The sequence below is a fragment of the Epargyreus clarus genome, unplaced genomic scaffold (assembly GCF_041222505.1).
Source record: "Epargyreus clarus isolate Ecla_fem2 unplaced genomic scaffold, WU_Ecla_fem_2.2 ptg000035l, whole genome shotgun sequence".
Classification (NCBI taxonomy): Eukaryota; Metazoa; Arthropoda; class Insecta; order Lepidoptera; family Hesperiidae; genus Epargyreus; species Epargyreus clarus.
The window spans coordinates 2,035,492-2,061,127 of record NW_027332240.1 but is presented as its reverse complement, the minus strand read 5'-3'; the positions used below and the strand labels follow the sequence as shown (position 1 = coordinate 2,061,127).

At 36.4% G+C, this 25,636-nt stretch overlaps 1 protein-coding gene across 3 annotated transcripts in view; it reads right to left on the bottom strand.

Annotated features, from left to right (window-relative positions):
- fus (epithelial splicing regulatory protein fusilli) overlaps positions 1 to 25,636 on the bottom strand; it is a 108,285-nt gene that overhangs the window by 37,621 nt on the left and 45,028 nt on the right. For all 3 annotated transcript variants that reach the window (XM_073092130.1, XM_073092131.1, XM_073092132.1), the window contains exons 2-4: positions 21,495 to 21,587; positions 2,763 to 2,845; positions 667 to 845 (exon numbers count right to left, since the gene is read on the bottom strand). In XM_073092130.1, coding sequence (XP_072948231.1) covers positions 667 to 845; positions 2,763 to 2,845; positions 21,495 to 21,587 — 355 coding nt within the window. The remainder of the gene's footprint in view (positions 1 to 666; positions 846 to 2,762; positions 2,846 to 21,494; positions 21,588 to 25,636) is intronic.

Genomic DNA, 25,636 nt, shown 5'->3' with positions numbered 1-25,636 from the left:
ATTAAATCAACATTTATTTTTTACTAGTGACACAGAAGTCGATTGTATTTTTTAAAAGACTTCAAAAAAGGTTTTGTTTTCAACCACTATGTATGCTTGTATAAAAAATAAATAAATACGCTTTCTACATTCACAGCTCCACACTAGCATTCCCTGTTACGTGGGTGCTATGGAGTATGGACATCCACAGAGACAAATACACAAAACCTCAGACCCAGAAACAGAAACCTAAATTCATCATTTAGATATCTGCTTGACCGTGGATCGAACCCGGGACGCTCTGCGCGTCAGACCGGTATGGCGACCGCTCCGCCACTTGGATCGTAACTTGTGCAGGTATACTGCGATTTTCTCACAAACTGCAGATCCAATTTGGATGGAGGTTTGGTTATTTTTAACACGCTTTTATTAGCTTGACCTGTATGTATGTAACCGAATCTTTGAACTCGATTTTTACCCACTTTGAACAGTCCGATCAATTTAAAATTTTGAACAATTATCAAGAATCGATGACAATATACGACTTTAATAATTTTATCCCATTCACCTCATCAGGATCGTCAGGAATCGGGATTAACGATTTTCCTTGTGCGATTTTAGCGTGTTTTTTGGTTTATAAACTATAATTATTATTTTATTGTGTTGTATATGTTTTGTAAAGGATACAATTAAGCATATCCAACAGCGACCCAGGGTTGTCGGGGGGTGGAGGAGCGGGTTGCGCCCTCGGGGTCACCGCCCTCAGGGTGTAGGCCTTGACGTACTCCTTCCTGAGGTCGTGGAACCTGGAGTAGTAGCTCGGGAGGCTGATGTCCTTGCTGCAGGCCTCTGGATGAAGGCATTGTCTGAAACACGAGAGGAGTTTGGGATAAATGGAATGAAATATAATCAAAAAAGAATAATCAAGAATCAATCAAGTAATCTAAGTTCATTATTAAGATGTGCCCTTGTCTCTGTAGTCCTGGGGCTAGAATAGGGCTACGGTATCCCCTGCCTGTCGTAAGAGGAGACTAAAAGGGAGCTTCCGGGGTCGCGGGCGGCAAGAGTGGGAGCTCGAACCGTCCAGCAAGCGACCCGGGGAAGGACAGCAGCATGGGTTACATCCCACATAACCTGGCATCGCTTCCACGGCCTCGAGTAGATACTTTCTTTTAGTTCTTCTTGAAGGTTTCCCCCCAGAAACCAAAAAAAAGGACATGAAAAAAATGTACCCTGTCGGACATCGAATGACGACCGTCCGACCGTTAAGAAATAAATGTTTAAATTTCAAGATTCGAATCAAAGCCAGAATTATTAAGCCCTATTAAAATTACATTCAAATAAATGTAAGTTACTTTCCATACAAAATTAGTAGATTTTAATTTAACTACAGACCTTTTAGTTTTTTTATTTGAGTCCTACATGACCCGTATTAACATACATTTAATTGTGCAAGGTCGCGGTGTCAATGTTTGGATTTGAATCAACGACCGATATAAATCCACCTTTGCATCCGGTTTCAAAAAACTATTTTCAACGCAATGCAATCGTATGTATAAATCGGTTCAATAAAGATTGTGATCTTATATGGCGACTTTTATTTACATTATGGAGGAAGGGACATTATGGAGAATGAGCGAGCGGTGGAAAAAAATGACGTCATTTCCCAATAGAATTCTTATTGGACCATATTTTTTTTATAGAATAGGCATAGCAGACGAGCATGCAATTCAACTGATTATAAGTGGCTACTGCCGCCCATGGACATTTGTAATCAATCCCAGATAGCATTAGAAATTCCTACTTGAGGTCGGCCACAAGTGCGCCGCTACCCCTGAGGACTAAGCTGGAACGCCTCGGACAAGTATGTCTCCCTTACCACACACTTCAAAAGAACGCAGCAGCGCTTAACACTGCTATTATTAGGCAGAAATAGATGTGGCGGTGCCCAAAGTCCACACAAAGTAGCTTGCATCAGCTAAATACTTACAAACTTACATCATACATTTAAATATATAACACGTAATTATATATAAGTTTAACGATTATGTTAATTAGTTAAAACTGCATACATAGTTCTTCGCGACATGACTCCACAAATATACATCTTGTAATGTATATTGTCTCACTTATGTCTACAGCGAAATGTAAACTAAGTACATGGTAACTATTATTCCATTCTTATTTATTAGAGTCCCGCAGGAATTGTTAACGACGGAACAATCAAAGCAAGCCAGATGAGACTTCGTACCCACCGGACTCTCATATGCCGCGTCTGCGTTTGCAATATGGGGGTGGGTAGGGATTACTAGGGATTATTCGGGTCTCGTGGGTACCCTCTTTGCCCGGGCAAATTCTCAAGGGAGTGAATACCCCCCGGATTTTTAATATTCTTTCATAATAATATAATATTATAATATAATGAGACGACATTAAAATTATACCAACCCCGCTGTTTAGCGGGGGCACGGGACTCGGTTAAGTTACCAAGCCGGCTCGTCTCCGGCGGAACCAAAGAAATATTTGGCGAAATTTTTTCATCCCCAATTGCCAATTGCAAATGTCGAATATTATTCAAAGAGATAAAAATGGTAGTGTTTTAAAATTTTAAAATTATAATTTTTTCATTTATTAATTAGGAAACGGTCGGGTAGTAGCGCTATAAATATAAATTAGATAATTCGAGTAAAAAGATTTTTTTCTGTTTTTACTGTATGAAAAAAATAATAATATGCCGCCCAAACTTAGTACATAATAGGAAATAGTAATATATCCTTTTTTACCTGAGAGGTGGTTGGCCATCTGTGACGAGCCTGAAGAGGGTTGACTCGGGGTCCACTTGTATAGATCTCACGAATTCATCGAACTGAAAATAACGATAATACATAATTAAAAATCATACAACTAATCTTATTATTATAAGATTCAGGGTAATTATCTTAACAGAAGGTAGAAGGTGGTAGAACCCTTTGTGGTTCAACTCCGGCGGCACTACCGCCACACCTATTTCTGCCTATTAACAGTTCTGGTTTAAAGGGTGTGGTAAAGGAGACAAAGTTTTCCGAGGCGTTCCAGCTTAGTCCTCAGGGGGAGAGCGGCGCATCTGTGGCCGACCTCAAGTGGGAATCTAATCTTATCTGTAGTTGATTACAGATGTACATGGGCGACAGGAGTCACCATGTGGTGGACTACATGCGCGTTTACTACTTCTACATTATTAAATAATATTATTACATAACTTCACTACAAACAGAGTTAAAGATAAAAGTTAATTTTTGAAAAAAATATCTATTAAAAAAAGTAAGTTTAACCTTACAGTGTTTTTGTTTAACGAAATATTATATTATTAATTGTACGTAATTTTTTTACTGTATTAATTAAAATTATGTAAATTATAACCTAAATAATTAATTATTCTAACATATCTACCAGTTTTGTTGAATACAATTCGCGCCTTATATTTATACTCTGTAATATGTAGACCACTACACTAGTAAAAGAGAATATATATACTCTGTGACAATTATTCAACGCAGTGACGTGTTTTATTGTAATCCCAAAATATCCATATATTTAATAATTATTATAACAGGTTATGGGCCCAGCACGCTTCCACTGCGCCACTCTGCTGCTATTACAAGATGTTAGACAATCCGAAAATGACTCCACAGCATTTGCAGTCAACAGAAAATTTCAGAAAAACATGAAGAAACCATCCAAAGGTCCGAGGTGCTACACTTGTAATAAATATGGTCATAAAAGTCCAGAATGCAGAAACAAACCTAAAGTATCAAAACCAACCAGTTCATCTTATGCTGCTGTGTTCGTGGCATCATCCACATATGATGAAGCTTGGTATGTGGACTCAGGGGCGTCTTCACACATGACTAAGGATGATAGTTTGCTTCAGAATAAGAAAACTGCTCTTATTCAAAACATTAGAGTTGCAGATAACAAAGTACTACCCGTGCAATGCTCAGGGCAAGTAAGTTTAGATACTTTTAATGACCAAGGTGTACAAAAGAAAGTGCTATTTACAAATGTTTTATATGTGCCTGAATTGGCAACCAATCTCATATCCGTGAGTCAGATTATAAAAACTGGTGGACGAGTAACATTCAATAAATCAGGCTGTGCTATTATAGACAGTAAAAGCCAGATAGTAGCAACCGCTGATTTAGTGAATAACATGTACCGGCTGAATATGCCTCCCTCAGGCAATTTTGCATGCATGTCTGATATTGAAGAACAAGATGTCTACCTTTGGCACCAGAGAATGGGACACCTGAACTTTCAAAGCTTAAAGAAAATGACAGAACACACTGACCATGTAATTTTCTCAGCAAAATCAGAAAATCTGACATGTGTAACATGCAAGGAAGGTAAGCAGACACGACTTCCTTTTAAAAGTGAGAGTTCAACCACCAAAAGACCTCTTGAAGTGATCCACTCTGATATATGCGGGCCTATGGAGACACAAACACTAGGAGGCGCCAAATACTTCATAACATTCATCGATGGCTATTCAAAGAAAGTCTATGTATATTTTCTCCGCAACAAATCAGATGCTCTGGAAAAATTTAAAGAATTTAAGCAAGAAGTTGAAAATCAGCTCGATGCACGGATAAAAATACTCCGAACTGACAATGGTCTAGAATATGTCAACAAAAACTTTTCAAATTTCTTGAAAGGTGCTGGCATCATACACCAAACAACCACACCATACAGTCCTGAACAAAATGGGACCGCAGAACGCATGAATAGAACGCTAATTGAAAGAGCAAAATGTATGCTTTTAAACGCCAATTTACCAAAACAACATTGGGCTGATGCCATACATACTGCAGCTTATATTATCAATCGTTCTCCAACAAGGTCCCTATCATTCAAAACCCCTGAAGAAATGTGGTCGGGTCAAAAACCAAATGTGAAACATATGCGCATATTTGGCTGTGAAGCAATGGTGCACCTGCCCCAAGAGAAAAGAAGGAAATGGGATCCCAAAGCCTACAAGATGATTTTCATAGGTTATTGTGATCACACCAAGGGTTATAAATTCATATTACCTAACTCCAGAAAAGTGATCAAAAGTAGAGACGCCACATTTCTAGAATCTACAGTGAAGAGAGACTATGTCCCGGTAGAATTGTCACCCAAGAATTTCAGTAATGATATTACTCAACGAGAGGAAACATCTGATGAATGCAGTGACAATGAAAGATATGAGAATTCAGTAAGCTCGTATGATACAGTGTATGAGAATAAATCTTCATCTGACAGTGACTACTTACCAGACACCAGTGTCGATTCTCCTCCAATAAGTAACATAACATTGAGATCCAAAAGGAAAATAATGAAAGATTCCAATTCCGAAGAAAACACTTACCTGTGTCACCACGAAGAGAACATTTATGATGTTCCTACCACATATAAAGATGCTATAAACTGCGAAGACAGTGAAAAATGGCAGAAATCTATTAATGAGGAATTAAATGCCCATCAGAAAAACAATACCTGGACATGGGTTAATAAACCCCCAAATGCTAAAGTAATAGGATGCAAATGGGTGTTCCGGATCAAACAAGAACCAACAGGTCCCCGTTACAAATCAAGGTTATGTGCCAAAGGATATGCTCAGACAGCAGGCATTGATTATCAGGAAACTTTTTCTCCCACAGTCAGGTATGATTCAATTCGTTTGTTACTTTCAGTAGCTGCACAAAAGAATTTGAAAATTATCCAACTAGATGTCAAAACTGCCTTTCTATATGGTGAACTTAAGGAAACTATATTTATGACACCACCTGAGGGAATGCTGCACAAAGAAAACATGGTATGTAAACTTAACAAATCACTTTATGGGCTAAAACAGGCTCCAAGATGTTGGAATAGTAAATTTGACTCTGTATTAAAGAAGTTTGGCTTTGTTAACAGTAATGCTGACCAGTGTGTTTATATCAGTCATGTCAATAAAAATAAATGCTACTTTTGCCTATATGTAGATGACGGATTGTTACTTTCATCGGATGAATCAGCATTAAAAGAAATAACTTATGAACTGATGACCACGTTTGAAATTAAAATCTTGAACACACCTGACAATTTTGTGGGAATGCAAATAGAAAGGCTTAAAGGTTGTATATTCATACATCAGACTAAATACATAACACAAATGTTACATAAATTCAATATGCATAATTGTAATCCGAACAGTGTTCCAGTGGATCCTCATGTGAAACTAGAAAAAGGAAATGGAGAGCCTGAGAAAAACATACCATACAGAGAAGCTGTGGGGTCTCTCATGCACCTGGCTATCGTGAGTCGTCCTGACATAATGTTTGCTGTAAACCTGGTGAGTCGATACCTTAATTGTTTCAACCAAACACACTGGAATGCAGTCAAGAAGATATTTAAATACCTGAATGATACGAAAGGTTATGGACTGTGTTACACGCACACTCCACTCACCACAGAAATAACTGGTTACAGTGATGCTGATTTTGCAAATGACCTCGACACTCGTCGTTCAGTCACCGGCTATGTCTTCATAAAAAATGGTGCAGCTGTAACTTGGTCAAGCCAAAGGCAACAAACTGTCGCTCTGTCCACAACAGAGGCTGAATTCATGGCAGCGTGTGCTGCCACCAAAGAAGCTATATGGGTCAGACAGTTGCTGAGTGATATTGACGAATACAAACAGAACGCTATATGCCTTCACTTAGACAATCAAAGTGCCATTAGTGTCATTAAAAACTTGAACTTTCATAAACGATGCAAACACATTGAAATAAAGTACCATTTTATTAAAGAAAAATATCAACAAGAAATAATTTCATTAAATTTTGTCAGTAGTGATAATCAATATGCAGATATTCTTACTAAAGCATTGTCTAGAGATAAATTTCATTTCTTCAGATCTAAACTTGGAATGTGTTTGCATGACTCGTCTTAATATTTTTTTAATGTTGTAAATTTTTTTTTTAAATAAGGCTTAAATTCAGGGAGAGTGTTGAATACAATTCGCGCCTTATATTTATACTCTGTAATATGTAGACCACTACACTAGTAAAAGAGAATATATATACTCTGTGACAATTATTCAACGCAGTGACGTGTTTTATTGTAATCCCAAAATATCCATATATTTAATAATTATTATAACAAGTTTCTATTTAGAATTTTAAATGTATATAACGAAGTAAATTACTTCCTACAAGCTTATTCATAAACTGAATTATTTAGGGAATCCAGAAATCTGGGTCTGAAATAAGCAGGCGAAATAAATAGATAGGCAAAATTTTACAAATTTCGAATTTTGGTAAAAAAAAAGGTTGTTTATCAACTAAAGTGCTTTAGACTAAGTTTACAGAGTGTTTACCTAATAAGTATAGTACTCAAATAGTAATTTTAAATTAATTAGTAACTTATCCACTTAAACCATAGACAAGTATAGATATCTCACCGCCTTGTAATTGAAGGAAGCCATTAAATGACAATTAAGCTGACAATTCTGTCAGCCATGTAATGGCTGTCATGGTGTAATTTACGCGGATCAATGCCGACATGCGCAGTTATGTGGTGCAAAAACACGAAATCGAAGAAAAGTGCGGAGAAATATCGTTTCATTTGTAAATGATCTAAAAACTACATTTTTTAATATTTTTCAACACGAAAATAGATCACAGTGTCAATTTCAATGGTCAAAACTGGTTACATTTTATTTTTTAGGAGTGAGTAATCTTTACTAATCTATGATTAAACTTTAAAAATGTAATTAGTCGGCCATATTTTTAATAATTTTCATTTTTTGATAAATCCTACACATAACTAAGAATAGGGCTGGCGCTTACCTCGGGCAAAGAATTAGCTTAGCTATTCAAAGAGGTAATGTCGCCAGCGTTTTGGGGACTCTACCAAAGGACAGCAATTTGGATGAAGCTTATTATATTTAATTTATTTTTCATACATAACTATTTTAAATCCTGTTTTATTAATATTTTTTGTATTTCTATTAGGTTAATATTGTAAATAATTTACTACGAAAATAAATGACATCTTATTTTAATGATAATATCACTAAGAATATAATTTTATTACGTCCTTATAAAGTGTAATAAAACCCAAATATAATTTTGTAATTACTAAAATAATTGCACATTTAACTTAATTGCATATTCTATGACACTGACTAAATAAGGCGGTAATTAGTCGTGGTAATTTATTAATAGTCATCAGTTGCTAGTACTTAGAATAAAAAACAATTCGCCAAGTACGAGTCGAACTCGCACATGGAGGCTCCCATACCACCAAATTATTTTCTACTTATTTTTATTCATTCTATAATTTCAATAATACTTAGTTTCATGATACAACAATAGATGGCGTTGGGGTGATGTAAAATGATATGTAAAAAGTATAATAAAATTAAAATAACTATATTAAAATATGTTTTATGGTTCTTATTTGTATTTATTAGCATACCGGTTTTTTGTATGGGGACCCCCTTAAATATGCAACTTTATTTTATTAACACGCTTTTATTAGCTTGGGTTGTATGTATGTAAGTAACAAGTAACGGAATCTGTGAACCCGATTTCTATCCACTTTGAACGTTCAGTTTAATTCAAAATTTTGAAGAATTATCAAAAACCGATGACAATACACGATTTCAATAATTTTGTACCATTGTCAACATCCTCAGGATTAACCATTTTCGGGGCCAGATTGTTTAAGCGCCTTAGAGAGAGTTTATCGCAAGTTACTAGATTGCAAATAATTATTGCTTTTTATTAGTTTCAGTAACTCTTATAGCGTGATTTAGTTAGTTTATTTAGTTTAGAAAATAATAATGTTATTTCCCTATAACTCAAATGTTCTGAAACATATCTATAATGCCCTCTTGTAGAATGATTTTTAGGATTCCGTACTCAAAGGGTAAAACGAAACCCTCCGCTGTCTGTTCGTGTGTCACTGGGCTTTATCTCTTAAACCGTAATAGATAGACACTTAATTTTCTAAAAATTAATAAAATAAATATAGTTCAAAAAACTAAAAAACATGCTTTTATGATAAAATTAACTAAAACGTAGAAAATAATTTCCAATCTAAGAATCAATTAAGGAACAGTAAATAGTATAGTTGTGGAAAAAGTGTGGGGTGCTTTTCGAACCTGATAAATGGAGAGAGAAAGTACATACATACATACATACCGGTCAAGTTAATAAAAGCGCGGTAATATAATATGTAAGTTCAATTTCGTTCCAAAGAAAAACTTCATTGTAAAAAGCATATAAAGATACTCTTATGTATAACTTTAATAGACTGTAAAAAGAAAACAACTACTTTTCGAATTTCGCGACGTATACGGAAGCCAAATTATCAAGATTTTTCTAATGCACAAAGATTGACATTCAACATTTTTGAAATATAAATAATAATCCGTTCTTGTACATTCGAACCGTTACGAGTATGAGGCCCCAAAATTTCAAAATTCATCGTAATTCGCGATAAAAATATGAATATGTATATGCTAAACCCAGCTCATTACGTACCCATCATGTACGGTATCGTATGCAGTTTTTGCTGGTTCGCTTGGTGGATAAAGTTAAGGTGTTGGTTTTACTGCGAGCTATAAACGAGTAGAGATAAGTGAGGTTTTTGTTACCAGACGCGAAGGGGGTTCTTCGGGTGTGTGTATGTCTCATTCGTCAGCATTCAGCCCAAATGACATGAAGAATTTTAAGTTCTAACATATGAGGTATACATATGTCGTTGGATTCTTTGTTGTGAGAATAAAACAGGGTATATTTTTAAGCATTCTGTTATTTTTTCTGTTTATTATATGTTTGTTACTAAAGGTTTAAGCAAACTTGCAAACTATTATATCACCTTACAGTGATCATTTAAAATCAATTTCAACATAGTTTTTACCCAAAGCATTACCTCACTTTATGTGTGAAATGGTGATTATTTAGGTATACGGAGATGGTTATTAAGTCATTATATAGGGCTCATATATAGGTCCGTTATCTACCAACCATATCCTTCAACAAAAATAAAACAAGAAGTGCTTCAAGCTAGGTGTGGCAGTAACATCTCCCCGGTAACCATAGTAGTTCTTATAGTATATCGCTTATCGCGTACAATATGACAAACGTACACGAAAAGTCATATTTTTTGCAATTTTGACTTACAAGTAACAAATTAAGTTTTATATTTAATTTTAGTTTCGATAGCTATTAACTTGGTGGATTATTATTAAATTAATGGCGCTTATTAATTAATATTTCGTAATTATATTCTAAAGGTCGTTTAAAATTTAAAGAGATGATTTCACTTTTCTTAAATTTTAACAACTTTCCAGGGAGCGATTTTTAGAATGATTTTCCAAAAAAACATCTCTAATTTTTTTTTATAATATAGGAGTAGCAGACGAGCATGCAGTCCACCTGATGGTAAGTGGCTACTGCCGCCCATGGACATCTGTAATCAACCCCAGATAGGATAGATATTCCTACCTGAGTTCGGCCACAGATGCGCCGCTACCCCTGAGGACTAAGTTGGAACGCCTCGGAAAAGTCTGTCACCCTTACCACACCCTTCAAACCGGAACACAGCAGCGCCTAACACTGCTGTTATTAGGTAAAAATAGGTGTGGCGGTGGTGCCGCCGGAGTCGAACCACAAAGGGTTCTTCTACCTTTGATAATAATAGAAACGATAAATTATTTTATCGTCCCACAAACACTAATTTGAACTTGCTGCATGCTTGGTCCTTGCAGCAGCAGTCCTTGGAGCAGCCTGGACCATATTGCTCCACGCTGCTCCAATGCTTTAAGGGATTCAATATCCACGTTATAAACAGCTGGTTTATTTATAACTTCAGGGAGCAACATCCTCCGTTTTATTAATTAAAATGCAATTTAAATTGCAAATTTTTAAGATTTTCACGGTGCTTGGTTATGTTTGCCCATAATATAAAGTTCTTTGTTAGTTATTGTACCTACAGTACCCACAAGATCTTACTTTATCCTCAACGACCTATTATTGTCCCACTGCTGAGTACGGGTCTCGTCTCGAGTGAAAAAGATTAGTCCACCGCGCTAGACAAGTGCGAATTGGTAGACTTCACATATCTTTAAAAACTCACAGATATGCAGGTTTCCTTGCGATGTTTACATTCACCATTTAAGTAAGTGATAATTAACTTCTAATACGCACATTAATTCGAAAAATCAGAGGTGCGTGTGTGGCTGGGATTTGAACCTCGAACCCCTCGATGAAGAGGCAGTTTCTTAACCACTAGGCTATCACAAGAAGAACTTCATTATGGGGAAATTACAAAGTATTCGTTTAACTTAAAACTGGGCTATACAGAGTAGTGGTTGTATCAATATTAGAAGATCCCGGTTCAGCTCCCGGACAGACAAGAGTAAATGGGACAATTTTATTTTAATTCTGGGTCTTGATGATAATGAGTATTTAATATTTAGGTATGTATCCATAGTACCAGCGACACAGGGAATCCTGTTTCTAAGCAATTAAATTTTCAATATATTATTTTTAACCGACTTCAAAAAGGAGGTGGTTATCAATTCGGCCGGTATCTTTTTTTTTATGTATGTACACGAATTACTCCGCCGTTAGTGGACCGAATTTAATAATTCTTTTTTTATTGTGTAGGGACGAGCTGGAAATTGGTCCCATTTAAATATGGTTAGAATCCATCGATGGGTTCTGGAGAAAATGAGGGGAACCCATGTAAATATAACAGCCATAACTTCGCCGTTTATGAACCTATTTTAATGCCTTTAATTTCGTGTGTGGACAATTGCTACAAGTCTTCACAAACTTCACAGACTTCACAAATATGTACTAAACCAACATTTATTTCAATTATTTTTTACTTTGTAGTGAAGTCGGTTGTATTTTTTGTTAATTTTTTTTTTAATGAATGAAGTGGTAGGTTTATTTTATCTACCACCGAGATGGAAACTCTGTCTAGATGTAGGTACAGTTGAACTTTGTAACCTATGAGGATACACACGAAGGCCGTCCATTAATTACTTCGCAGAAACAGCTACTCCAGTTATTACGCTGGTCAAAGTTTAAATAAGTGAATAAATTATCAATGTGACTATTTGTACAGGTACTGGACTAATAAATTATATTTATTCGTACATTTATTCAGTTTTTTTTTTTTAATATATTTATTCGTACATTTATTCGATTTTTTTTCTTTAAACAATGTGACAAATTCATTTTTTTTTAATATATTTATTCGTACATTTATTCAATTGGTTAGGTTAGGTTAGGTTAGGTTTTTTTTTTTTTTTTTTTTAATATATTTATTCGTACATTTATTCAATTGGTTAGGTTAGGTTAGGTTTTTTTTTTAAATTGATTTCGAACGGGCTGATGGCGATCGACGTCATTTTTTGATGTTAAGAGCTTAGTTTCGAAAATTGATCGGTAGAGCCGTTTAAAAGTTATGAAAAAAAAAACCATTTCACAAAATTTTTTTTGTAGTTTTTTTGAGATTTCTCAAAATCTACCGGTTCGAATCGGATAATAATAAATTGTTTGTCCAGTACCCGTATTAATAATTATAAATTATTCGTACGGTAACCGTATTAATAATTATAAATTGTTCGTACAGTACCTGTATTAATAGACTCAGCCATAAATTATATCGGTATTTTATGTGTGTGTGAAATAATTTGTCTCTATAAATATTGGTTTTCAAAATGACCGCATGGATAATAATTCGCATGGATGGATGGATGTAATTCAATTAGTAACAAATTTTAATTTATGTTTTATATCATTTTGTTGAATCTTTGCAAACCTCATACAGGTAGAACACACTGGACTGTAAGATGTACATAATATCTGTGTAATAACTGTGTTCTAGCAAATAAAGAATTTGAATTTGAATTTGGATTTTTACAGAAGCATTTTTTATAATATAATAGTAGCAGACGAGCATCCAGTCCACGTGATGGTACCCCTGAAGACTTAATCTATAACGCCTCGGAAAAGTATGTCTCCCTTACCACAGCCTTCAAACCAAAACGCAGCAGCGCTTAATACTGCTGTTATGAGGCAGAAATAGGTGTGGCAGTGGTGCCGCCGGAGTTGAACCACAACCGTTGCTTCTTCTGATTACTAAGTTGGAACGCCTCGTCTAAATATATTTTATATACTATAAATCCTTGGTTTAAAACAAGTCTTCACCATAATCTAAAATAAAACCAACCAAAAAAAGATAATTAAGACCTCATATCGTCCGGATCAAACGAAAATTTTTTGCACAACGTCAAGGCAATTTCGCGAAAGGTCGTTATTTCGAGTTTGCGAGCGATTTCCGCGTTCGGAACCCTTAACAGGTTCTACCATATACAGTTACAGCAGGGGTAATGAGGGGCGGAGAAAATAAAAAGTAGAGGTAAGGGTTTGGTCATACTGGTTGCTTTTTAGGAAATGAAATATATTTATTTTGTATGGGCCAACGACGGCACTTACAAATTGTCAGGTAAAATATTTTTCTTAAACTACTACCGGATCGGAACGCGACCTCTACTGAGAAGATCCGGTAAGAAACTCAGTGGGTTTGTCTTTTTTTTTTAATAATAATTATTCTCTTTTTTTAATGCCATCATTTTTACATATAATTAATAAAGCATTAGCTCCACAGAACTCTCCGTGATTGGAAATTATGTTGCTTAACAGTACCTGTGGTAAGCGAGGCGTTCTAACTTAGTTCGAAGTTTATACCAATGTTAATAATCAGTCTATCCAATCCAATCTTTGGCTATAAAAGATCAAAAGTTGGAAATTTCTTGTACGTATGTTTTTTTTATATAATATAGGTGTAGCAGGCGAGCATGCAGTCCACCTGATGGTAAGTGGCTACTGCCGCCTATGGACAGCTGCAATCAACCCCAGATGGGATTAGATATTCCTACCTGAGGTCGGCCACAGATGCGCCGCTACCCCTGAGGACTAAGCTGGAACGCCTCGGAAAAGTCTTCCCCCCTTACCACACCCTTCAAACCGGAACACAGCAGCTCCTAACACTGCTGTTATTAGGCAGAAATAGGCGTGGCGGTGGTGCCGCCGGAGTCGACCCACAAAGGGTTCTACCACCTTCAAATGTTATGTTCAGCGGTCACACCATTTTTTTTCATATACGCGTATTTATAGAAGCACATTACAGTTAACTGACGATACATTGCCATTGCCGCCCATGATCTGTAATCAGCCTCCGATAAGATTAGATTACTACCTGATATCGGCCATAGACGCGTTGCTATCCATGAGGACTAATTTGGAACGCCTCAGAAAAGTATGCCTCTCTTACCACACTCTTCAAACCTGAACACAGCAGCGCTTAACAGTGCCGTTACGAGTATTAGGCAGAAAAAGGTGTAACGGTGGTGCTGCTAGGGTCGAACCACAAAGGGTTCTACCACCATCAACATATACTGCAGGCTCGTTTAACACTTCAATTTTAATTTTAAAAATTGAAAACCAGTGTCGAATGTGTTCCAACCGTTTTTCCCGACTTCAATTCACGAACTATCAACTACCCAACATTTTTTTTTTTTATTTATTTATTCAGGTTTATCTACAGTTGTACATTAATAACATCTTCCTTACAAACTATACATCTAAAGTTATAAAGTCTAAAAACATTTCACTACTATACCACATTATTTTATTTACCATGCCTATTCATTTCATTTATAATTGATTTATGACCAATATTTTTTATTTATAATTACATTGTGAACAAGCCCTTACCCCAAAACAAGATTGATACAGTTTTTAATGGGCCCAAATAACGACGGCGGTTCCCGAAATCGATGGAGCGATCGAGATCGGAGTCACTGGACCCTAATTACCTCGTGATCGTGTTACATAAATCAAGGTGCTCCAGTCCAAATTATACCTTATGGACCTTACGTGAATGTAGGAATAATTGGAGTCGAAGAGTTTGCTCGATATAAACATTTTTTTTTTGTAATATAGGAGTAGCAGACGAGCATGCAGTGCACCTGGTAAGTGGCTACTGCCGCCCATGGACTGTAATCAACCCCAGATAGGATTAGATATTCCTACCTGAGATCGGCCACAGATGCGCCGCTACCCCTGAGGACTTAGTTGGAACGTCCGGAAAAGTATGTCTCCCTTACCACACCCTTCAAACCCGAACCCGAACGATAGCAGCGAATCTATGACCGATCACAAGTAGGAATCGAATTTTATCTGGGGTTGATTACATCTACAATCAGGAGTAATGTCCATAGCAGTAGCCACATACGATCGAATGAATTGCATGCTCATCTGCTACTCCCATATTATTTCAAAAAAATAAAATTAATTTTAGTCAAAGATGTCCATGGGCGGCAGTATCCACTTACCATCAGGTGGACTGCATGCTCGTTTAACTACTACTACTTCAATCATATAAAATAAAGGTATAGGTTTTTTTTAGGTTTTCAAGTTGCTTTTAATCCCGCACTTAGCGACCGTGGTTAGCTGTTGATTACTAATTACAGTACAAAGAACAAAGTTCAGAGGCCATTGCATAACATAACAAGTTAGTAGAAGTGATTTTTCAAAATGAACTGTGCCTGGTTTTTCATTAAGAAAAATTGTGTTACTCTGTCGTTAAAAAATACAATCATAAATAAAATAAACCATCTAAAATTGCCGTGTGAGGCATGGTTCCCAAGACGCCGGCAGCGTTCCCTTGTTGGCACAAGACTAGTCTGCGAAAAGCCAGCTTTTTGGTCACCGGAAGCAGTAACAAGTTTGGTCTACATATCTGATATGATTTTTTTTCATGTCAGATGACCATGGACCATGTTGCTCTTAAAATAAAGTTGTTTGGTATAAGATTTAGGGACAGTGATAGTACGTTGAAACTCAACCTCTCGACCGGGGTGTCCGAAGTTCGAATCACAGACACGCACTTTGGTTTTTCAGTTATGTGTGTATTAGAAATTAATTTTCATTTGCTGTAATGGTGAAAGAAAACATCGTGAAATCTAGATGCGTGAGTTCTTTAAAAATGTTTTCAAAGATGCGTGAATTCCATCAATTCGGACTTGGCCAACGCGGTGGACTATGGCTAAACTTCCCTCACTTTGTGTGGAGACCCGTGCCCAGTGGGACAATAACGAGTTGACGACACAGACCTGTAATAGGTCTGTGGTTGACGACAACGAAGCAGCAAACAAACGTGCAGTTAATCTTATAAGTGGTCATCATAGATTAGTAAAGATACTTCGCCGCCTTGAAATTGAATGAAGCCACAAACTGCTTATTTTAGTAAGTTATTTTTTTGAATCCTTGACAAATAAAAACATTTTTAGAGAAAAATTACGAATAAATAACTAATTTACGTAATAATTACGTAATTTACGTAATAAATAAATAATTATTTCAAATATTTTAGGGACATTTTAGCACGGAGACGTGGCAAAACTTTTTTACGCAACTATTTCAATTCTCAAATCTGGGTACATTTTCTTGTTAGGAGTGAGTAATCTTTACTAATCTATGGTGGTCATTAACATTGTTCTACCACTTTTTATCCATCCATCCATCCGTTCGTCCATTCGTGTGCCCGTCTCCTTATCCTTCCGTATATCTATTACCATTATGCTCGGTAATTTCTCAAGTAATAGGACATAGGGCTAAGTGTAGATAGGGCAGAGGGCATCCAATCTGTCAATTTAATGGCAGCTGATTGGTGTAATTACACGCGATGGTGTCGATAAATATTTTATAACCAATAGCAAGTACGATGAGGAATGTCACCTGTGGAACACACTGACACTGCCACGTGTTAGATATATATAAAAATCGTGTATGTGTGTACACACGCAAGAAATTATACATCTTTGGGGTATTTAATAAATGAATAGGAACGCAATCGGAGTCGCTTTAGCGCGTAGCCCCGTCGGGCCAACCCAGGTAAGCAGAACGCTCGCCACACCATCTGACGACACCGTAAGACGGTATGCGACCACACATACCGCCGTCCTTCCCGGGATCGCTGACCAGGCGGTTCGAGTTCCAACTCTTGCCGTCCGCAACCCTAGAAGCCCCATTTTAGTCGCCTCTTACAACAGGCAAGGAATACCGCAGCCCTATTCTGACCCCGAAACTACAGTAATAAGGATTAGGATAATTTGAATTTATAAAATGCGACTTAAAATTATATTTGTACGACATTTATGCCAGAATGAGCTAAAATTGTAGACTATAACACCAATGTTACCCCCTTACATACACCTTATTCTACAAATAATGATTTTTGTATTTGTATTGTAATTTTATTTTTGTATTGAACCTATCTAGGTTCTATTAGAATTTAAAAAATGCGACTTAAAATTATATTTGTACATTTATGGCAGAATGACCTTATTCTACAAATAATGATTTTTGTATTTGTATTTGTATTAAAACCTATCTAGGTTCTCCATAACCATCCCATCTGCACGCTCAACAAACCTAAGTAAAACTAGTCGGTCAATATGTACGCAATACAAAGTGATTGTTAATTACCCCGTGAAGGTATTCAATCATAAAGTAAAGTTATTACAGCGGTTTATGGCGCCAGCCGCGGTCGGGGGTCACGGCTAGTGTCTTTAATTATTCAATAGTATAATATAAAGTGCTGGCCCCTGCGACTAAACTTCAAACAACATGCATTTTAAATGGAATACTGTAAAATACTTATAAGAATCGAATTACGGAAATTACTTACTTTATTGTTGCCAAAGTAAGAAAAAGGGTTTATGCCATCAAAATCATAACTTGTAAAAGCAAGTCGCACAACTTAATTCTTCTACTGTAAAAAGTTGTGAGATCCATGTACTACCAAGTCGCTTAATTTATTCAGTCCCTACTTAAGGGACCTTCTGTCTTAAATTATTTCGTAATTAGCTCACCTAACAACATCTTATGCAACCATATCAATATTTAAAATGTTTTAAATATATAGATCGACTTGGCAATCGTACTAAACTATCTAACTTAATCTTATATATAAAGTTCTCGTGACACAATGTTAGTTACCGTACTCCTCCGAAACGGCTTTACCGATTTTCACCAAATTTTATATGCATATTCAGTAGGTCTGAGAATCGGCTACTAACTATTTTTCATACCCTTAAGTGATAAGGGGTGATAACGTTTGCCAGGCCAGCTAGTGTAATATGTATTACTTGTGAGATACATTGTGTTTTCATCGCATCACCTGGAAATACACGAATAACATATTATATTAAACTATATTAGGGGTATATGTCCCTGTTCAATACCTCATCATCATCATCATCGACCCATTACCGTGCCACCTGTGTGCTGGGCATGGGCCTCCTCTCAGAATGAGAAGGATTAGGCCATAGTCATCGCGCTGGCCAAGTGCGTATTGGTAGACTTCACATACCTTTTTTATAAATCTCTCAGGTATGCAGGTTTCCTCACGATGTTTTCCTTCACCGTTTAGCAAGTGATAATTAATTTCTAATACGCACATAACTTCGAAAAATCAGAGGTGCCTGGGATTTGAACCGCGGACCCCTCGATCGAGAGGCCGAGTTTCTTAACCATTAGGCTATTACTGCCTGTTCAATACCTACATTAGTATTACCTGTAGAAAATAATCCTTAATCTCATTTATTATTTATACCAACGTGTTTATGCTAAAACTTATCTGGATATCAAGGATAACCAGGCCGATTAGATAAGCTTAGTCAGATAAGTCATCCATGAATTTAATTGAGTTTTAAGATCATTATCTCGTGTTTGGTGTTGTTGGATACCTAATATGGTTAACTACAAGGTTATCTGGAGAAGTATAGTTTGTAAACAAAATGTAAACGTGGGAATATAAAAAACATAAAAAACGTGTAATTAATAAAGTAACGTAACTTACGAAGTTATTCCTTGGGATTAAAAAAACGCTTTCTACACACACAGCCCCACACTAGGATTCCCTAAGTCGTGAGTACCATGGACACACACATAGACAAATACACAAACACCCAGACCCAGATACAGAAATCTAAATACATCATTCAGATACCTGTCTAGCCGGGGCTTGAACCCTCTGCGCGTCAGACTGGTATGGTGACCGCTCCGCCACGCGGGTCGTAAATAATATAATATTTTTTACCACGCAAATATAGTGTCGAAAACTGATGAAGGTTAGCACCAAATAAAGTATGTGTTACATCAAATGGCAAAAGCAACTTTGCCCCGCATACAAATATGTATACTCTGATCTATTTTCGCAAACGCCGTAAAATGTACAACGCCTAAATCACAGAACGTAAACAAATACATACCACTAATATTTCTTTACAGTACATATATATATTTTTTTCGTTATATAATATAGGAGTAGCAGACGAGCATGCAGTCCACCTGATGGTAAGTGGCTACTGCAGCCCATGGACTGTAATCAACCCCAGACAGGATTAGATATTCCTACCTGAGGTCGGCCACAGATGCGCCGCTACCCCTGAGGACTAAGCTGGAACGCCTCGGAAAAGTCTGTCTCCCTTACCACACCCTTCAAACCGGAACACAGCAGCGCCTAACACTGCTGTTATTAGGCAGAAATAGGTGTGGCGGTGGTGCCGCCGGAGTCGAACCACAAAGGGTTCTACCACCTTCAAACACACATGTATTATACCTCATGGTATGTGTCCATTGCCGCCCCTGGACTCAACTACAGTAAGGATCTGAGATCGGCTACAGATGGTATACCCATACCACACCCTTCCAACCAAAATAAACCAGCGCTACACTGCTGTTATAACCCAGAAAAAGTATGACGATAGTGTTCTGGAGGTTGAACGAATGAACTATATAAGGATTAGAATAATTTAATTTTGAATTCGAAAATTGCGCCAAGATGACCTCTCATAAAATACTACAAATTATTATACAACATAAATGTGATTTTTATATCATTGATAAATAATGCATTGAAATGTAAGGTTGCTGCAGCTTAAATAATAACATAATTATTGCTTAAAAAGGAAATAATTACTAGGGAACTGGTTGTATTATAAAATATATTAATACTAGTTTCCGGCTGCGACTGCGCTCGCGTGGACTGTAGTAAGTGGTTGTGTGTTATGACGAAAAGGAATTTTGATTACTTAATTATTGTATACAATCAACGTCGAGGATTTAACAAAGTAGGGATAGCCTTTTGGTTTAAATTTAATTGTAAGACGAAGAGTAACAGACGCGCATGCAGTCCACCTGATGGTTGCTACTGCAATCCATCTACACCTGTCATCAACCTCAGTTAGGATTAGATATTCCTACCTGAGGTCGTTCACAGGTGCGCCGCTACTCCTGTGTACTAAGCTGGAACGCCTCGGAAAAGTATTTCTCCTTTACCACACCCTTCAAACCAGAACACAGCAGCGCCTAACACTGCTGTTATTAGTCAAAAATAGGTGTGGCGATGGTGCCGCCGGAGTCGAACCACAAAGAAAGACCTTAGTTTAACTTTACTTCAAAAACAGTCCGACATGTAAATTTTAAATTTAAGACTACTATAAAAACACACTACAATTTTACTATAAGTATAAATAAAATTTAATGGCTTCAAATTTATAAGGCGACCTTCACAATATGTATTCAGATTTTATCTGAAAAGACTATTCCTACTTCCGACTTCTTTTGATTTCATCATGTTCTAGAACAGTGTTTTCCAACCTTGTACATGGCACGACCCCCTTAGTAAATAAAAGATACTGCGTGACCCCCTACAGTACGCTATTTCTAACATGTATTTTATTATTTTACAAATATAAAATCCGTACAATATTTTTATTTATTATGAATCGGTTGAATACTTGTTTTATATTATACCGAATTGCCAATTGTTTAGTTGACACTTTTATAGTAGAAAGTATATAAGTATATTCACAATCCGCCGCGATCGTCTTATGGAGGCTTAGCGGCCCCACAGGGGGTCGCGATCCACACTTCGAAAAACACTTTTTGAACAACTAGTTTTTATTTCAACTTATGATGTATATTAATCCATTTCCGGCTATAATCACTGTTTTGAAGGATTTTGAATTTTAAGTCGTTTTTCTGTTAACTTCATTAGACTTTTTTAATTCGTTTTTATTAAAACTGGACTCAAAAACTCATGTAGACAACTAAGACGAATTATTTATAACTTGTACGTATAACTTGTATAAAAAATGTTCATTTTTGCAATGTCTCGCTAACATATTAGGAAGAGATTGAATAAAAAAAACATGGCCAACAGTGGCCATAATCTATAGCAATTATAAAAAAAAAATTGTTAATATCATATGTAGTCCTTTTTTATATACCACATTTTAAATACACTAGATAGTGCTATAACATATGTGTATAATTGTATGTAAGCTAGTATTAAGATTACAAAAAAAATAATAAATGGAAATTTAAAACGTAATAATGACTATAAAAGTGTATTACCTGTTGCACCACCACCTCTAATGGCTGGCCTGTCTGCAGCTCTTCAGAAGGCCTCCTCGTTGGCCTAACAGCATATTCTCTCTCTCCTATGATCTGCAACAATCAAATAATAGATTATTACGTTATTTTAGACGATATATTATATTTTTTTTTAAGTTATTCGTTTTTTGGCCCGTTTGGGAAAAATACTCTTAAGAGGAACATTTTACAACCCCTTCCTATCAAATCGACAGCATAATGTTAGCCAATAAATAAACCAAGTATTTCAAAATAAGCTACCAAAAGTATTTTTATTTTTTATTTTTATGTCATGATTCCATACGTTCTTATTGTAATATTTTGTTTTGTAATAGTTTCGCTTTTTAAATGTGTACACGTATCCTTTTTATTAAATACGCCAAAGTATCATTTTTTACATGAACACAAGCACATACGTAGACAGTAGATACACACTTTTTATATAATATATATCTAACACGTGGCAATGTCAGTTTGTTCCACAGGTCACATACCTCGTCGTACTTGTTATTGGTTATAAAATATTTATCGACACCATCGCGTGTAATTACACCAATCAGCTGCCATTAAATTGACAGATTGGATGCCCTCTGCCCTATCTACAGCCCTATGTCCTATTGCGTCAGAGAAGTTAGCGAAAAATAAATACACGGACGAAAAGATGGATGCACTTTTTAAGTTATACTTCGTTAGGCACGATTGGTAACGTAAGTATTATGGAAGTATTGGAATTAATACGAATAAATATACATAAATACAAATTATGAATAATATTTATAATTAATATGTATATAATAATAATGCAATAGAATACAAATGCAAGCTACGATATTTTCACTCTCAGGTATAGATTAGTATCTATGCTCTCAGGCTTAAAGAAAACATTTTTATCAAGGAACATTTTCATTAATTCAACTTGATTTAATTGATTTGATATTGCAAACGAAACGTATATAAGAACCGTATCGATCACCAGTCGTCAGAAATTTGAGCATCATCGTCAAATAGCAAATTCATCTGTCAACTTGTCAAATAGGACAAATATATAAGAGCGTTTTCAGATTATCCGATCCGATATCGGTGTCGGACGACGATAGCCGACATCCGATAGCCGACACCATGTGCTATTTTCACATATTTCCGACAAAATCGTTCCGATACGGCCATTTGCTCGATAGCTTAGTGCGGACTCGTGAGTTTTATCCCACAAGCATGGTTTAGATTCTACCAGTTCAATTAATGTAATTATATCGTATTTAAATGATGACGACGCCATGATGACAACCAAACTAGTAAACAAGCTCAAAATGGCCGCCGCGCATCGGGCTCTACGCACACAGAGACAATTTAGATACACGTAGAGCACACATACAAACATTATCGTCCGACGGCTCACGGGCGTCCGATGGTGTTGCCAGCATATCGCTGTCGGCTCCGATATCCGATATCGGAACGGACAATGTGAAAGGCAGGTACATGTTTCATACATTTTACTTACCCCGATATCGTATCGGCGTCCGATACCGATATCGGATCGGATAATGTGAAAACGCTCTAAGGGTTCTAAATAAAACTCTCCACGACTCCGATATCAAACGTTAAATAGCTAAAGTAGCATGCCAATCATCTTGCAGCCCGCCATCTTTGTTTACTCAGCGCGCTGATTGGTCAATCTCGCTGCATCTCATTCGCCGCGCAAGAGTTTGAAATTGGAACCGCGTGGGTGCGTTCAATTTAGTCAGCAATATGTCAGCGCCAGATGTGAAGTTATGTTTGAACAGGAGTGTGGTGTGGGATACTCATCGTTATATGGCTATTAAACATTTAACGCCCTTTCTAACCCCTCGGTTTACAATAAAGAATAAATAAATATACATTTATTAGTTGATCGATGTGTTCTAACGTAAAAAAAAGAAAATAACATTTATTTTATTTATACGGTATTAAATATTTTTTATTTATAAAGGCCGGAGCGCGCGCCTATGGAGTACCTACCTATTACATAATTTATAACTTTTTATTAATATCTCCGCCATTTAGTCGCAAAATTATTTCAAACAATATTGTAGATATATGAATATTCTTCAGGTTACTATTCGACGCCTTAGAGGCTCACCATTAATTTGAAAATATAATAGGGGTACGTGAAGTTTGAGCAACGCTGGTCTACAGCAATGCAAGAGTGCCGCGTGGAGACATAAGTTACAAATGAAGAAATCCTATTTAAATTGCATATTTTGTAAATCACCGCAAGTTTGCGTGAAGTAAGGACATAATAACACCTGATTACCTAAATTTATATTACCTGCAAATGGTGTATTAAGAAATATGTTGTTAGCTGAGTCACAGTATAAGGTATAATTATTTATATTGTGGCTGAGTATACTATTATAGTATACTATTATACTATAGTATACTATTCCTGATAGCAATTTGGTGGTAGGACCCTCTGTGGTTCGACTCCGGCGGCACCACCGCCACACCTATTCCTACCAAATAACAACAGTGTTAAGCACTGCTGAGATCCGCTTTGGATGGTGTCGTAAGGGAGACATAGGTATATACCTAAGGCATGCCAACAGACCTATACCTATTATATTTTTGTATCCATGCTTATACCAATAATTTATATTTTCTATTAATATTTTTCAATAATGTAATACAAACGTCCAAACGCCCATGGACATTTGTGACCATATCCATAACCTGAAGTACCTAAATGCGTTGCGACTGAGGACAGTCGCCTATATCTAACTCCGACAGCAGACAAACCAATAGTAAATACTCAAAATAAACAGCATTATCTGCAATAGAAATCTAAATTTATTTTAGTAAACTCTGGAAAGTTAAATTTTGATACCCCGCAGTTAACCGAACGTTTTTCTACATTGTATGTAAACGAGGTACCATGTAATAGGTCGCGACAGCCATTGCGCATGCGCCGGTCAAATGTCAACAACAATGGCGGGAAAACGTTGGCAACGCGGCGCCATTTTGATGAATTTCAAGTTTGAATTTCGAACGCTCACGCGATACGGGAGTTAGCGAGAATGTCCCTGTGATTGCCGTAAAAATAAAAATATTGTTTGCACAATTTGTTAAAACCATATGTTTAAATAAATACGTATCGTTTGTAAGTATGCAATTATATAACGTTACGAGTAGAACCCGCGGATTTTCACCTTACAGGCATAGATTAGTAAAGATTACTCACTCCTAACAAGAAAATGTACCCAGTTTTGAGAATTGAAATAGTTGCGTAAAAAAGTTTTGCCACGTCTCCGTGCTAAAATGTCCCTAAAATATTTGAAATAATTATTTATTTATTACGTAAATTATGCAGTATTAGTTATTTATTCGTAAATTTTCTCGAAAAATGTTTTTTTTGTCAAGAATTCAAAAAAAGAACTTACTAAAATAAGCTATTTGTGGCTTCATTCAATTTCAAGGCGGCGAAGTATCTTTACTAATCGATGCTTACAGGGTAGCATGTTGAGAAATACGTATCGTTTGTAAATATGCAATTTTATAACGTTTCGAGTAGAACCCGCGGATTTTCACCTTACAGGGTAGCATGTTGAGAAAACATTGTCGTCAACCCGTTACTGCTCCACTGCGGGGCACGGGTCTCCTATTACAGTAGGAAGGAACAGGGGTTCCTTATACGCAGGGCCAGATTTAAGGGAGGGCAACCGGGACGGCAGCCCCGGGACCTCCACAAAAGAGTGGGATTTTTTTTTTAATACGACTAGTAAACACTAGTAAAAAAATATATATCTTTTCCTTTGATATTTTTTTCGCTGTTTTACTTTTATCTACAGTACTTTGTACAAACATGAAAACCAGAAGAATCTACCTGCGTTTCACAATAAAATATTTATTGAAAAACTCAACTGAAAAAATTGTTCATTTTATTCGGAAAATAATTTGAGGCCAGGGGGCATCCACTCCTTTGTTGCTCCAAGGCCTCTAGACCTCTAAATCCGGCCCTGCTTATAGGAGACCCGTGCCCAGCAGAATGGGAAGGGAAGGAAGGGGATGAATGGGAAGGGTCCCATTCTAATAGACCATAGAACAACGCGCTGGTTATAAACAAAGTGATAGACTTCGCATCACTCAGAGGA